The sequence below is a fragment of the Notolabrus celidotus genome, chromosome 5, assembly GCF_009762535.1.
Source record: "Notolabrus celidotus isolate fNotCel1 chromosome 5, fNotCel1.pri, whole genome shotgun sequence".
In the NCBI taxonomy this organism is placed as follows: Eukaryota; Metazoa; Chordata; class Actinopteri; order Labriformes; family Labridae; genus Notolabrus; species Notolabrus celidotus.
This window is the reverse complement of record NC_048276.1, coordinates 7,203,983-7,218,980: the sequence shown is the minus strand read 5'-3', so window position 1 is coordinate 7,218,980 and position 14,998 is coordinate 7,203,983. Positions and strand designations below refer to the sequence as shown.

At 41.8% G+C, this 14,998-nt stretch overlaps 2 protein-coding genes across 2 annotated transcripts; both read left to right on the top strand.

The window, feature by feature from the left end:
• Positions 1-5,864: 5,864 nt before the first annotated feature.
• LOC117813388 (olfactory receptor 1-like) lies at positions 5,865-7,414 on the top strand. Its single transcript, XM_034684576.1, has one exon. The coding sequence runs from the start codon at positions 6,114-6,116 to the stop codon at positions 7,095-7,097; it is 984 nt and encodes a 327-aa protein (XP_034540467.1). The 5' UTR covers positions 5,865-6,113; the 3' UTR covers positions 7,098-7,414.
• A 3,289-nt stretch (positions 7,415-10,703) lies between these two features.
• Positions 10,704-11,749, top strand: LOC117813389 (olfactory receptor 1-like). The gene has a single exon (XM_034684577.1). It carries the CDS (start codon positions 10,744-10,746, stop codon positions 11,725-11,727), a length of 984 nt encoding a protein of 327 aa, XP_034540468.1. The 5' UTR covers positions 10,704-10,743; the 3' UTR covers positions 11,728-11,749.
• Positions 11,750-14,998: the final 3,249 nt, after the last annotated feature.

Here is a 14,998-nt window from a genome sequence, read left to right as displayed (position 1 = left end):
TGTTCATTTTGTTCTTATTCAAATAATCAAGGTCACAGAAAGTTTCTGAAAGTTCCTAACTGTTGCTTCATTATGCCCCACCAGACACAAACACACAGAGGCGCATGTAAACACACGCCCTCTCGCTCCCTCAACTGCCTTTGTTTGGTACAAAGTGTTTTCCTGACTGTTCTGGATGTGTCATCATCCTGAGTGAACAGTGTCAACAAACAACTCATTAACAGCCTCATTAGGCAGAGCGGTTTCAGCCTCCAACAGGGGAGTGAAGAAGAGTTCAAGTATGAACTCATGGTGACATGTAATTTGAAATGTTAACAACTTTTTGCTGTCAGTAAATCTGCCTTGAGTTTCATACATTCTGCATGCAGAAAATGCCAAAACACAGTTTAATGGAGGGCCTTAAATGAGACATGAAAGAAGTGTGATCATGAAATGTGTAATGGTGATATCCAGGAAGGCTTATTACTGTTTAAATACGAGGTACCATGACGCTTCCCATGATCAATCCAGTTATAACAAACAGATTAAATGGTATCTGTATTCATGCCCCAAAGTTCAATGTTTTAAGGCGGGTACACACTACAGGATAATCGGGGCTGATTTTTGTCCCGATCCCCCCCCCTACGATCAAAGCCAGCAAAGGCCCGATTGTCTGATGTTTGCAAACAACATCGCGTGTGATTTTCCTGTGGTGTGGGGTGTGTTAAGAGTGATTTTGTCCGGTCGGAGCCGCTCGGAAGGCCTCAGAAGGAAAGATCGTAAATAATGAACATGTTTAAAGGTGACATATCATGATTTTTTCATCAATATATATTGGTCTAAGAGGTCCCCAAAACATGTCTTTAAAGTTTATGCTCAAAAAAACACTTTGAAATCAGATTTTGGCATGCCTGAAAAACCCTCTTCTTCAGCCCTCCTCAGATCGGTCTGTTTTCTCTCTGACCACGCCCCCTCAGGAAGTGGATGTGGCCTCGGCTCTCCAGCACGTTGATCTAATGTTTACATGTTGGCTGAATATACACGGCTGCTCACAGACCCACGTTACTTCAACCCTCTGAATCTGATCCAGAATCTGATCCTGACGGAGAGGCGCCTGTAGCAGGACCTTTCTGAACCATTTAGTGTTTCTTGTTGTTTTATTTGTCAGTATGTCGACGTGTGTCTTGGTACACAGCTACAAACATGTAGCTATGTGGCTATGCTAACTAGCGCTAACACTTTTCCATGAAAAATAAAAATCATCCATTAGATCTTCAAATCTGCAGACGTGGGGAGTAAAACCGACCTTTGTGTTTATTAAGACAGCCTACAACTAGCATGCCTCCCTCCTAAGCTCCTTGTTAGCACACATGTGTGAAGGGAATGAAAAATGGGGGAGGGATTCAGTATTATTTTATACAGTCTATGGGCTGAACAAGCTCCGAGCTCTGACTCCGTGACAGACCGGATATTGTTGTGACGTAACAAAAACACTGAAGTCTGAAACGGCTCGTTTCACACACATTTACAGAAAGGTGGAGAAATTAGAACAGGGGCAGAATGGATTTTTTTTAGTTTTCGGGGGGTTTGTAGACATGCCAGGGAAACATATTTCAGGTAGAGAACCATTAAAAAGTCGATTTTGCATGATATGTCACCTTTAAAAGAAGTGTGATCAAGACGTGTGTAATAGTGATATCCAGGAAGGCTTATAACTATTTAAATACGAGGTACTAGGACACTTGCCATGATCAATCCCGTTCTAGCCAACAGATTAAATGTTATCGTATTCATACCCCAAAGTTTAATGTTTTAAGGCGGGTACACACTATAGGATAATCGGGGCTGATTTTTGTCCGGACCCCCCCCCCCCTTTGATCAAAGCCAGCAAAGGCCTGATTGTCTGATGTTTGCAAACGACATTGTGTGTGATTTTCCTGTGGTGTGGGGTGTGTTAAGAGGGATTTTGTCTGGTTGGAGCCGCCCTCAGAAGGAGAGATCGTAAATAATGAACATGTTTAATATTTGCGACTAGAAATCCTGTAGTGTGTGGGATGCTCCGAGAGGAGCCGAACACGCACAGTGTGTAATGTCACGTGTACCGGAGCAAAAGCCAATCAAGACGCAAGCTGACTCAGCTGATTGACGGAAGAGGAAGCAAAGACAAACTAAAACATGGCGCTGGCGAAAACTCACCACTGTCTTGAATACAACTTGCACTGTAATGCATACAGCTCCGTAGTGTGCACCACACACTATAAGATCAGAAGAGAGAGATCTTGTGCAATGATCTGTCTTTTGTTGTCATCAAGTGTGTGGTCTCTAAATGTGTGAAGGTTTGAAGAATCCTGGACCGCAAGCCCTGTGATTGGTCCGCACCGCTGCATTGTATTTCCTGCAGTTACAGCACTTCCAGGATCCCGTAAATCAGCCGGACATCGTCCGTGTATTTCATCTCCTCCTCTTTATTCTTCCCTGTAATCATGTCTGTATGATAAACAGCAACATGTATCAGCTCTAAATTCACATAACACGTTCTGAGTTGCTGTGAAAAAGTAAGTGGCGGAAACAGGCGACTCAACTATCAGAGAGACCGCACAGCCCTCAAGCGTTTCGGTGGAGAATTGCTGTGCGTCACGGACACATCGACGCACAAGTGTGTGGTGCTCATGTCCGCAGCAGCCCCTGCTGCGTAGGGGCGATGCAGAACTATAAACCAGGCTTAAGTGCGCCCCATATACAGAGGCTGTAATCCTTGTTGCAGAAGTTGCTAGTCCAACTCCCAGTCTCAACCATTTGCTGCATGTCTTCCTCCCGCTCTCTACTCCCCACTCTCTTCATCTGTGCTGTCAATAAAAAGGTGGAAAAAAACTTTAAAAAAAAGATTGGGTATATTATAATCAGGGCTGATTTTTGTCCGGACCCCCCCCCCCCCTTTGATCAAAGCCAGCAAAGGCCTGATTGTCTGATGTTTGCAAACGACATTGTATGTGATTTTCCTGATGTGTGGGGTGTGTTAAGAGGGATTTTGTCCGGTTGGAGCCGCCCTCAGAAGGAGAGATCGTAAATAATGAACATGTTTAATATTTGCGACTAGAAATCCTGTAGTGTGTGGGATGCTCCGAGAGGAGCCGAGCACGCACAGTGTGTAATGTCACGTGTACCGGAGCAAAAGCCAATCAAGACGCAAGCTGACTCAGCTGATTGACGGAAGAGGAAGTAAAGACAAACTAAAACATGGCGCTAGCGAAAACTCACAACTGTCTTGAATACAACTTGAGCTGTAATGCATACAGTGCCGTAGTGTGCACCACACACTATAAGATCAGAAGAGAGAGATCTTGTGCGATGATCTGTCTTTTGCTGACATCAAGTGTGTGGTCTCTAAATGTGTGAAGGTTTGTAGAATCCTGGACCGCAAGCCCTGTGATTGGTCCGCTCCGCTGCATTGTATTTCCTGCAGTTACAGCACTTCCAGGATCCCGTAAATCAGCCGGACATCGGGCGTGTATTTCATCTCCTCCTCTTTATTCTTCCCTGTAATCATGTCTGTATGATAAACAGCAACATGTATCAGCTCTAAATTCACATAACACGTTCTGAGTTGCTGTGAAAAAGTAAGTGGCGGAAACAGGCGACTCAACTATCAGAGAGACCGCACAGCCCTGAAGCGTTTCGGTGGAGAATTGCTGTGCGTCACGGACACATCGACGCACAAGTGTGTGGTGCTCATGTCCGCAGCAGCCCCTGCTGCGTAGGGGCGATGCAGAACTATAAACCAGGCTTAAGTGCGCCCCATATACAGAGGCTGTAATCCTTGTTGCAGAAGTTGCTAGTCCAACTCCCAGTCTCAACCATTTGCTGCATGTCTTCCTCCCGCTCTCTACTCCCCACTCTCTTCATCTGTCCTGTCAATAAAAAGGTGGAAAAAAACTTTTAAAAAAAGATTGGGTATTTGTTATAAATATCCCAATAATTTAATTATCTTGAACTCTTTTGACCATAATCATGAGGTAAAAATGTGATATCATCACTGATCTACATCTAGCCCAGCTGGGGGTAGGAGTTTTGGGTTCGGGGGCCTCAGAGTTCCTGCTCTGCTCTTTGCAGATGAAGTGGTTCTTTGGTTTCATACAACCAGACATTGACCTTCACTTTGCTCATGTGCAAAGTGGAAATGTAAAGGTTGAAATGAGGTCTTCAAGATTGATAGAAAAATGTGGTTGACATCTAATCAGGAGGTGTTGTGAGCTTCTTGTTTGAGTGGCTTTTCTGGATGGCCTTGTGGTCCCCAGTCGGGCCCTGATTGAGCAGGAAATTAAATGGATAAACAGTCAAACTATGTGATCATAAGAAAATGAGTGTGTGCCACTAGCAGGTGGACTCTGATGTGACTAAAGGCCTGTGTCATCGAAAATTTGACCATACTATTTCAAATTCTCCAGAATACAACGGCTATCATATCTGTCTGTCTTTTAAGATGTCACAGCTGAAGTTGCTTGTTGAACAGTATCGTGAGGGGACTGTAGGGACTTGGCTTGGGAGCTGGAGGGCTGTCAGTTCACGTCCTGTCATAGACAAAGTTTGGAAATTGGGTTTTGAGCTGGAGAGGTTCCACTTCCCTTCCTCAGCTGTGCCAAGGTGCCTTTGGGCAAAGCAATGACCCCCAAATGCAGCCAACTCACTCTGACATCTCTTCATTATTGCATATCTAAAGGGGTCCTATTTGTAAATGTGTTTGGTTTTCTTAAGTGTGTAAAACATTACAACAACAGAGTGGAAAAAAATGGAGTGATGTATTAAGTATTCTTCTTCTTGACAGTCTTTACAAACGTTCAGGTGGTTTGAAGGTTACCTCAAACTTCCCAATCCACAAAGGGAAAACATGTTTGTTTGAGTGGCTTGGAAACAGTAGACTTAGGGGATTGGACCTTCATGTTATTTGGCTTTAACTCAGAAGGACTGCTTCTCTTATTAGCCACTCCTGTCGAAGCAGTGACAGCCAGACGCATGTGGAAATAATTGTACCAGCAGCATCCAGTTATCTTCTGTGGTCTGACATCTGCCCACTAATATTGGTTCCAGGCATTGAAAATAACTACATAGTTGGCCTAATGGTTAAGTTGCGTGCCCTGGCTCAAATCAGCTCTCAATGCTTGAGAGCTTCCCCTTGGAATCCCGTGTTTGATGTCATTAATGCTATGAACTATGGGTAATTCCCTTACGCTAAAGGCCAAATTCCACCAGATCCGTGTCTGGTCCGTCTCCGATCTGTCACGGCACCGCATCTGATCTGTTTCTATTCTAGTCAATGTGTTAACTTCCACTGGATCCACTCCGTTGTGTTCCTGCTGCGTCTCCGTTCCAGCGGGTCCAAACGCAACGGATCACATACACAAGACTTCTATTTTTGCCGGATGCCGGAGCATGACGCATCAATCTCAACAGAGCAGATGGAGCGGGACAGGAAGTCAGGCACCAAAACAAAATGAAAACCTGTTTAATTTTCAGAATAAAACACTCTGTGTTATATATTTTTTTTTATATTAAAAAAATGTCATTTAGAGCGGAGCCAGGCCTGGAGTCAACAGGTCAGAGGTTTTCAGAGGACCATAAAGACAACATGGATGAGGAGAGGAGGAGGAGAATCCTTGATTCAGTAAATACCTCAGGAAAACCTCAGTCACATGACTCCAGCTGTCCGGCGGTCCAGTTCTCTGCTGTGTTCCGAAAACGCAACTGGTTGGTGTTGACGGATGAGAGAGCACGGAGCCCGACCTCAGCAGATCGGAGATGGACCGGACACAGATCTGGTGGAAGTCCCGTGGAAGTCCGCAAAAGGGCCCACTTACAGAAAGGGGGCATAAAGAGTCTTTTGGGGAAGGCAAAAGTCTGGCAACTCACTCTGACATCTCGTCATTGTTGCATGAAAAGAAAAAAAGTTTGTTTGTTGAGTGGCTTGGATACAGTAGACTCAGGGGATTGGACCTTGATCTTATTTGGCTTTAACTCAGAAGGACTGCATCTCTTATTAGCCACTCCTGTCGAAACAGTGACGGCCAGACGGAGTTTGTCATCAGACCGAGAACAACAGAGACATTAATCTACTTCAACCACTTCACTGTGGTGTGACGATGAACTTATTCAACTCTGCTCTCGGGAGGAACATCACCTTTGTGCGTCCTGCATATTTCATAATAAGTGGTTTTTCAGGCATCCCAAATATCAAGTATTACTATGTGTTTCTCCTCTTTGTTTACATTGTGTCAGTGATAGGAAACATAGCTGTGATGGTGTTGATAATCCTGGATCATAGTCTGAGAACTCCTAAATATGTTGTGGTTTTTAATCTGGCTTTGGCGGACCTGTTTGGCAGCTGTGCTCTGGTGCCAAAGCTTCTTGACATCTTTCTGTTTAACCATCCACAAATCCCCTACGGTGACTGTTTGGCTTTCCTTTTCGTCTGCTACACCGCTCTAGCAGTGCAGTCTCTTAACTTGGTTGCGCTCTCCTATGACAGACTGATAGCTATCATCTACCCACTGCACTACCATGTTAAAGTGACCCACAGGTTCATGCTGTCTTTGGTTGCTTTTATCTGGGCATTTGCTATACTTGCTGTTCTCATCTCTGTTGGTCTTCTTACAAGACTGTCATTTTGTAAATCTGTAGTTATCAGAAGCTATTTCTGTGACCATGGTCAGATGTTCAGACTGGCCTGCAATGACTTCACACCCAGCCTTGTGATTGCAATATTCTTACCAATTCTTTTTTCATGGTTCCCCTTGATATTCATCTTATGTAGCTACCTTTATATTGGTTATGCATTGTCTAAAATAGCCTCGGTTCAAGAGAGGCTGAAGGCCCTTAAAACATGCACATCTCATATTTCATTAGTGGTGATTTATTTCCTTCCAATTTTGATCACATTTTCTTTGATGGATAAAATACACCCTAATGCCAGGATCATAAACCTGTCTCTGACGTCTGTGTTTCCAGCGACATTGAACCCAATCATTTATGTTCTGCAGACACAAGAAATTAGAGAATCAATGAAGAAGCTGTTAAGGATCAGAGTGCAACCCAAAATTACAACCAAGAAAGTCGACATAATGTGAATGTTGATGTTTGTGGCACTATTTGCATTACAGTCAAACTGCAGGTGTGAATGCTAGATTTATTCCCTTCCAGCTTGTGATCTTATATCAAAGGAAGAGTGGAGGTAAAAATCCAATGTTTCAGTCATAGAACAGTCGTGTCAAGATGTGTGTTTCTTGCTGTCAAAGTAGTCCACAAAACTGCATCTCTCTCTAGAAAGATCTGAAGATAAAAGTGGAATTAAAGTAAACCGTCACATTTTTCGTCTTTCTACCCATCTTCCCAGTTCTGTTTTGTACATTATTTATACCTAGGCTACAAGTCTGTGCACATTTTTCACCGCTTTGGAAATATTTGTAAATTTAGTTGTGTATATATGTTGTAAGATATGCTTATTTTTACTTCTTTAATTTGAATTGCTAATAACTTTTTTAATATTTGATATTTTATAGGCTCTTGTTTGCTTTATACTGTTTTGCACTCTCTTCTTTGCTGCTGTGACACTTAAGTTTCCCCATTGTTGGACGAATAAAGGATATCTTATCTTATATCTTATCTTTCTTGTTTGAATGTGAATGTGTTAGGTTGATGCGTTTGTGTTATTTATCTTGTGAAGTTTGACATTTTGATTTTATTATTGTGTCATGCATATAATCATATGGAGACACCTTGAATTCACGCAGGCCAGGGTCAGAGCCCACAGCATGATCATTCATTGTAAAGAAACTGAGGAAGAAAAATGTCAAGGAATAAAATAAAAATAAAAAAGCACACCACTTTAAGAGACTATCTTGTCTTCTTTTCCATGCTTTTGAGACAAAATTTCAGTCCCTCCAGGAAGTTGCGATTTCGCGATCGCAATTATCAACGCAAATTCAACCAATCAGCGCGATATTTTTCGCGGCCTTGCAATTTTATACAATCACCGCAACTTTCTCGCAACTTTGACCGATTACCTTAATCTCAGCCCCTGTACGTCATCGGTTTTGTCATCAATTTCACTTCCTAGGAACATAAACGTAAGTCCACCCTTGATCGGCACTTTTCAACAACAAAACACGCAGAGAGAACGGGTGAAGAGAGGGGACAGCAGGGGGGACAAGTGACGATGACAACGTTATTATTTATAGATGAGGGGCTCAGTGTTAGCTTGGTCTCTACCTGCAGCAGGTGTACTTCATGAACCAGCTCTCCTCACCTCCATGCATCTGTCTCATCTTCATTGATGATTTTTACCCCCGGTGTGCGTTAGTGACAGAGACACAACCGGGGGACGTCTGTTTAATATTTGATGTTTGACGTTGTTGCCGCCATCACCGTAAAAAGCTCCGTGTCTACAGCTTGATTTAATCCAGTTTGGTGATACATCAGACACATTCAGTAAGTTTTGATCACCTCCTGGTCAACAAAGATGCAGATTCATTTCAGAGTGCGTGAACTGCCTGTCAAGTGCCTCTGTCACTGCGAGGTGCATTCAGGGACCGTCGTAAATGTGCAATACAGACCTTTCATGGCATTTTTCTGTGAATCAAGAGAATCAAAACACAGTCACAGTGGCCACATCAAGAATGTTTTCTAAAAACAACTGTAATTTAGCGTATTTACTTGCCCCTGAGATGTAATTGGGGGAAAAAAGCAAAAAAAAAAAAATGGCAACTTTCACCGCAATTTTTTCAAAAAGCGGTCACAAATTCAGGCTTTTTGGGCCGCAACAATCACAAAAAAATCCCGCGAAATCCTGGAGGGACTGAAAATTTGATATGTCATAATGAAACAACCATTCTAGTTTTTGCACATCTGTCCACCACAATATGTCAGGCTTTTTACAGGCAACTTCATGAAACAATATGTCTCTCTGAGGTCATCATAGTTTGTACAGTGCAAAAGAAAAAGGGACTCTGTTTCCACTTCATTCAAATCACACAACTCACAAAGTCTGTTTTCTTCTGGGATACAGTTGCAAGAAAAAGTATGTGAACCCTTTCTAATTATCTGGATTTCTGCATAAATTGGTCATAAAATGTGTTCTGATCTTCATCTAAGTCCCAACAATAGACAAACACATTCTTCTTAAACTCATACCACAAAATAATATGTGTTCATGTTTTTATTGACAAACATGTAGTTTTTTTTAAGGTATTAGTTTAAGCACACTGTTGGTCTGTTTTTGTGACTAAGATGAAGATCAGAACATATTTTATGACCAATTTATGCAGAAATCCAGGTAATTCCAAAGGGTTCACATTTTCTTGCAACTGTATTTTTGAAACGACCAGATCTTAACTGTGCAACCAAAGATCTTTAGCTCCTACATAAATGAGACGTTACATTTAATTCAGGGATTAAATTATTCTTGATCTGCACATAGGTCCTTAGTTTTGGTTTGGACAGAACATTTTCAAACCATTGTTCTTCATATTTTTGCAGATTTTGTCCTATACGTGTGCAAAAAGTGTTTCTTGAAAAGAAGTCTCATCCTGCTTGGTTTAGACAGTTTTTTACATCAATCATGAAGAATCTTTGCAGAGGAGCATATGGAAATAATTGTACCAGCAGCATCCAGTTATCTTCTGTGGTCTGACATCTGCCCACTAATATTGGTTCCAGGCATTAAAAATAACTACATAGTTGGCCTAATGGTTAAGTTGCGTGCCCAAGTAGCGGGTGGCCCTGGCTCAAATCAGCTCTCAATGCTTGAGAGCTTCCCCTTGGAATCCCGTGTTTCATGTCATTAATGCTATGAACTATGGGTAATTCCCTTACGCTAAAGGCCAAATTCCACCAGATCCTTGTCTGGTCCGTCTTCGATCTGTCACGGCACCGGATCTGATCGGTTTCTATTCTAGTCAATGTGTTAACTTCCACTGGATCCACTCCGATGCGTTCCTGCTGCGTCTCTGATCCAGCGGGTCCAAACGCAACGGATCACATACACAAGACTTCTATTTTTGCCGGATGCCGGAGCATGACGCATCAATCTCAACAGAGCAGATGGAGCGGGACAGGAAGTCAGGCACTAAAACAAAATGAAAACCTGTTTAATTTTCAGAATAAAACACTCTGTGTTATATTCTTTTTTTTTATATATAAAAAAAATGTCATTTAGAGCGGAGCCAGGCCTGGAGTCAACAGGTCAGAGGTTTTCAGAGGACCATAAAGACAACATGGATGAGGAGAGGAGGAGGAGAATCCTTGATTCAGTAAATACCTCAGGAAAACCTCGGTCACATGACTCCAGCTGTCCGGCGGTCCAGTTCTCTGCTGTGTTCCGAAAACGCAACTGGTTGGTGTTGACGGATGAGAGCGCACGGAGCCCGACCGCAGCAGATTGGAGATGGACCGGACACAGATCTGGTGGAAGTCCCGTGGAAGTCCGCAAAAGTGCCCACTTACAGAAAGGGGGCATAAAGAGTCTTTTGGGGAAGGCAAAAGTCTGGCAACTCACTCTGACATCTCGTCATTGTTGCATGAAAAGAAAAAAAGTTTGTTTGTTTTGTAGCTTGGATACAGTAGACTCAGGGGATTGGACCTTGATCTGATTTTGCTTTAACTCAGAAGGACTGCATCTCTTATTAGCCACTCCTGTCGAAACAGTGAGGAGTTTGTCATCAGACCGAGAACAACAGAGACATTAATCTACTTCAACCACTTCACTGTGGTGTGACGATGAACTTATTCAACTCTGCTCTCGGGAGGAACATCACCTTTGTGCGTCCTGCATATTTCATAATAAGTGGTTTTTCAGGCATCCCAAATATCAAGTATTACTATGTGTTTCTCCTCTTTGTTTACATTGTGTCAGTGATAGGAAACATAGCTGTGATGGTGTTGATAATCCTGGATCATAGTCTGAGAACTCCTAAATATGTTGTGGTTTTTAATCTGGCTTTGGCGGACCTGTTTGGCAGCTGTGCTCTGGTGCCAAAGCTTCTTGACATCTTTCTGTTTAACAATCCACAAATCCCCTACGGTGACTGTTTGGCTTTCCTTGCCGTCTGCTACACCGCTCTAGCAGTGCAGTCTCTTAACTTGGTTGCGCTCTCCTATGACAGACTGATAGCTATCATCTACCCACTGCACTATCATGTTAAAGTGACCCACAGGTTCATGCTGTCTTTGGTTGCTTTTATCTGGGCATTTGTTATTTTTGCTGTTATCTTCAACATTGGTCTTTTTACAAGACTATCAATTTGTAAATCTGTAGTTATTAGAAGCTATTTCTGTGACCATGGTCAGATGTTCAGACTGGCCTGCAATGACTTCACACCCAGCCTTGTGATTGGTGTACTCGTAACTGTTCTTTTTGCATGGTTCCCCTTGGTATTCATCTTATGTAGCTACCTTTATATTGGTTATGCACTGTCTAAAATATCCTCGGTTCAAGAGAGGCTGAAGGCCCTTAAAACATGCACATCTCATATTTCATTAGTGGCGATTTATTTCCTTCCAATTTTGATCACATTTTCTTTGATGGATAAAATACACCCTAATGCCAGGATCATAAACCTGTCTCTGACGTCTGTGTTTCCAGCGATGTTGAACCCAATCATTTATGTTCTGCAGACACAAGAAATTAGAAAATCAATGAAGAAGCTGTTAAGGATCAGAGTGCAACCCAAAATTACAACCAAGAAAGTCGACATAATGTGAATGTTGATGTTTGTGGCACTATTTGCATTACAGTCAAACTGCAGGTGTGAATGCTTGATTTGTTGGCTGTGTAGGTTATGCATAGATGATGCATAATGACATCTTTTGAAAACAGTGACTCAAACCTTTTTTTCAAATAATAATGAGGCTTCCCTTATATTTTTTATCAAAGGAAAAGTGGAGGTAAGAATCAAAAACTGCACCTCTCTCTTGAAAGATCTCAGACACACGACTCGTTAAGCTTAAGAAAAAAGTAGAATTAAAGTAAACGTCACATTTTCTTGTTTGAATATGCCAGCAGTAATTTAACAACCACAATTCAAGAGTTTAAGTTGATGCATTTGTGTTATTCATCATGTGAACTGAGGTTTCCTGAAGTTGTTGTTGTTCACAGCCTCAGATATGAAGCAGGATGCAGAGTCAAACCCTCAGAGATGAAATGCATCGTTCCTTTTTAAAACTCCTGGGAGAGGTTTTAGACTGCTTTGGTAACAGACTGAAATTAACATTGATGTCTCTTTATGATGCACAAAAGCAAACAAGACAATCAGTGACAAGATTGACTATTTACATATTGTAGTTTTGAATGCCTGTAACCACTGTGAGGGGGTGTTTGTCATTTGAGATGATTTACAGCAGGCTGAAGAAACAGCCTTCATTTTTTTTACATATTACACAGAAAATATCAGCAGCCAGTTATAAATTCAAAATATTAAATTCTTTATATTGTATTATGTTCTACTGTGGACCATAATTTGGCTGACTTTCCTGTAAAATAGTTATGTTTTTCTATCATTTGTAAACTGTCAGCTCTACTCATTCACAGAGAAAGCGATTGATGATAGAGACCTCTAGTACTCTTGCCCGACTCCTCTTTGTTGTGTCGAAGCCTACCTTTACACTGTTTCATATTGAACGTCTTTAGCTGTTCAAGGCCGTGCCGTTGATTCTTCTCTGGAATATTTTATTGTGAAGAAGCTACAGGAAGTGCAGTTTCTAAATGTTATCTAAACATGGGTGTTAATGGAGATTCCTTGTCTTTTGAAGCCAATGAGTACACTTGAGGAACTGCAGTTTTTGCACTTCCACATTGTCTTCAGTTTTCAATGCCAGAAGTTGCTGCTTGTCTATAAAGCCAACTAATATCATAGAATGTTGTATGTATAACATTATATTATACAGCACATCACTAATGTGGCAGATTTTAAAGGTGATATATCATGCAAAATTGACTTTTTAATGGTTCTCTACCTGAAATATGTTTCCCTGGCATGTCTACAAACCCCCCGAGAATGAAAAAAATCCATTCTGCCCCTGTTCTGATTTCTCCACCTTTCTGTAAATGTGTGTGAAACGAGCCGTTTCAGACTTCCGTGTTTTTGTTACGTAACAACAATATCCGGTCTGTCACGGAGTCAGAGCTCGGAGCTTGTTAAGCCCATAGACTGTATAAAATAATACTGAATCCCTCCCCCGTTTTTCATTCCCTGCACAAATGTGTGCTAACAAGGAGCTTAGGAGGGAGGCATGCTAGTTGTAGGCTGTCTTAATAAACACAAAGGTCAGTTTTACTCCCCACGTCTGCAGATTTGAAGATCTAGTGGATGATTTTTATTTATCATGGATAAGTGCTAGCGCTAATTAGCATAGCCACATAGCTACATGTTCATAGCTGTAGCTGTGTACCAAGACACACGTCGACATACTGACAAATAAAACAACAAGAAACACTAAATCTGTGACCAATCATTCATAAAAGGTACCGCTGCCTTTCTGGCAGAGGTCGGTTTTACTCCCCACGTCTGCAGATTTGAAGATCTAGTGGATGATTTTTATTTATCATGGATAAGTGCTAGCGCTAATTAGCATAGCCACATAGCTACATGTTCATAGCTGTGTACCAAGACACACGTCTACATACTGACAAATAAAACAACAAGAAACACTTAATCTGTGACCAATCGTTCAGAAAGGTCCTGCTACAGGCGCCTCTCCGTCAGGATCAGATTCTGGATCAGATTCAGAGGGTTGAAGTAACGCGATCTCTGAGCAGCCGTGTATATTCAGCCAACATGTAAACATTAGATCAACGTGCTGGAGAGCCGAGGCACATCCACTTACGGAGGGGGCGTGGTCAGAGGGAAAACAGAGTGTTCTGAGGAGGACTGAAGAAGAGGGTTTTTCAGGCATGCCAAAATCTGATTTCAAAGTGTTTTTTTGAGCATAAACTTTAAAGACATGTTTTGGGGACCTCTTAGACCAATATATATTGATGAAAAAAGCGTGATATGTCACCTTTAAAGTTCTCTTATTGTTTCTCCATTATACAACCAAGATTCTTTGATCGGTTTCTAATTTGTAAAAATGTATCATGTGAAGATCTTCTGATTAAAGCTCCTGTGAGGAACTCTTGGTTTGTGTTGATTTTGGCACCCACTTTTGAAAATGGGGATTGTTGCTGATTTTGTCCTATACATGTGCAATTTGTGTATCTTTGCAAAAGCTCTCACACTGCATGCTTTAGACGGTCTTTCAAGGTTCAAGGTTACTTTATTCGTACCCGTAGGTAGATTTTGTATCAGTCATGAAGAATCTTTGTAGAGGAGTGTGAAAATAGGCTGGATCAGCAGCATCCAGTTATCCACTAGTGGCAACCTCCAGTCTTAAAATATGAAGCCTATGCAGAAGTGCAAAAAAACTGCAGTTCATTGCCTGTCCACTTGAGGCTGGCTGCAGAAACATCGGAAACCACATACACACCCATTCAAAAAAGACAGCATAAATCAACATGTTTACAGCCTGGTTTAAAAAACGGTTTGTGTCTGAATAGCTCATTTCTTTATCAGTACCATGAACTGTATAAGAAAAGGACGTAGTATCCGTGACGTCACCCATCTGTTTCTGAAGCACTGTTTTGAAGCTAATCGTCAGCGGGTGCCATATTGGAAATGATGAACTCAACCTAACTTCGTCTGAGCTAGTGTGAGGTAAAGAGGCGGGCCTTTAGCCTTTTCAGTAAGAGCTACAGAATCCCTGCTTGTCAATCAAGTCAGCCATGCCCTTATTTGGGCAAAACTCGTAAGTTTAATATCTTCGAGAATAACAAGTTATAAAAAAATCCCCCCCCCCCCCAGAACAGTGTGTGCTGATAGAGAAATAAGCTACTCAGACCTAAACCGTTTTTTGAACCTGACTGTACACATGTTTAATATTGCTGCAAAGATCGTCATTTTTGAATGGGTGTGTTTGGTTACCAGTGTTTCTGCAGTCA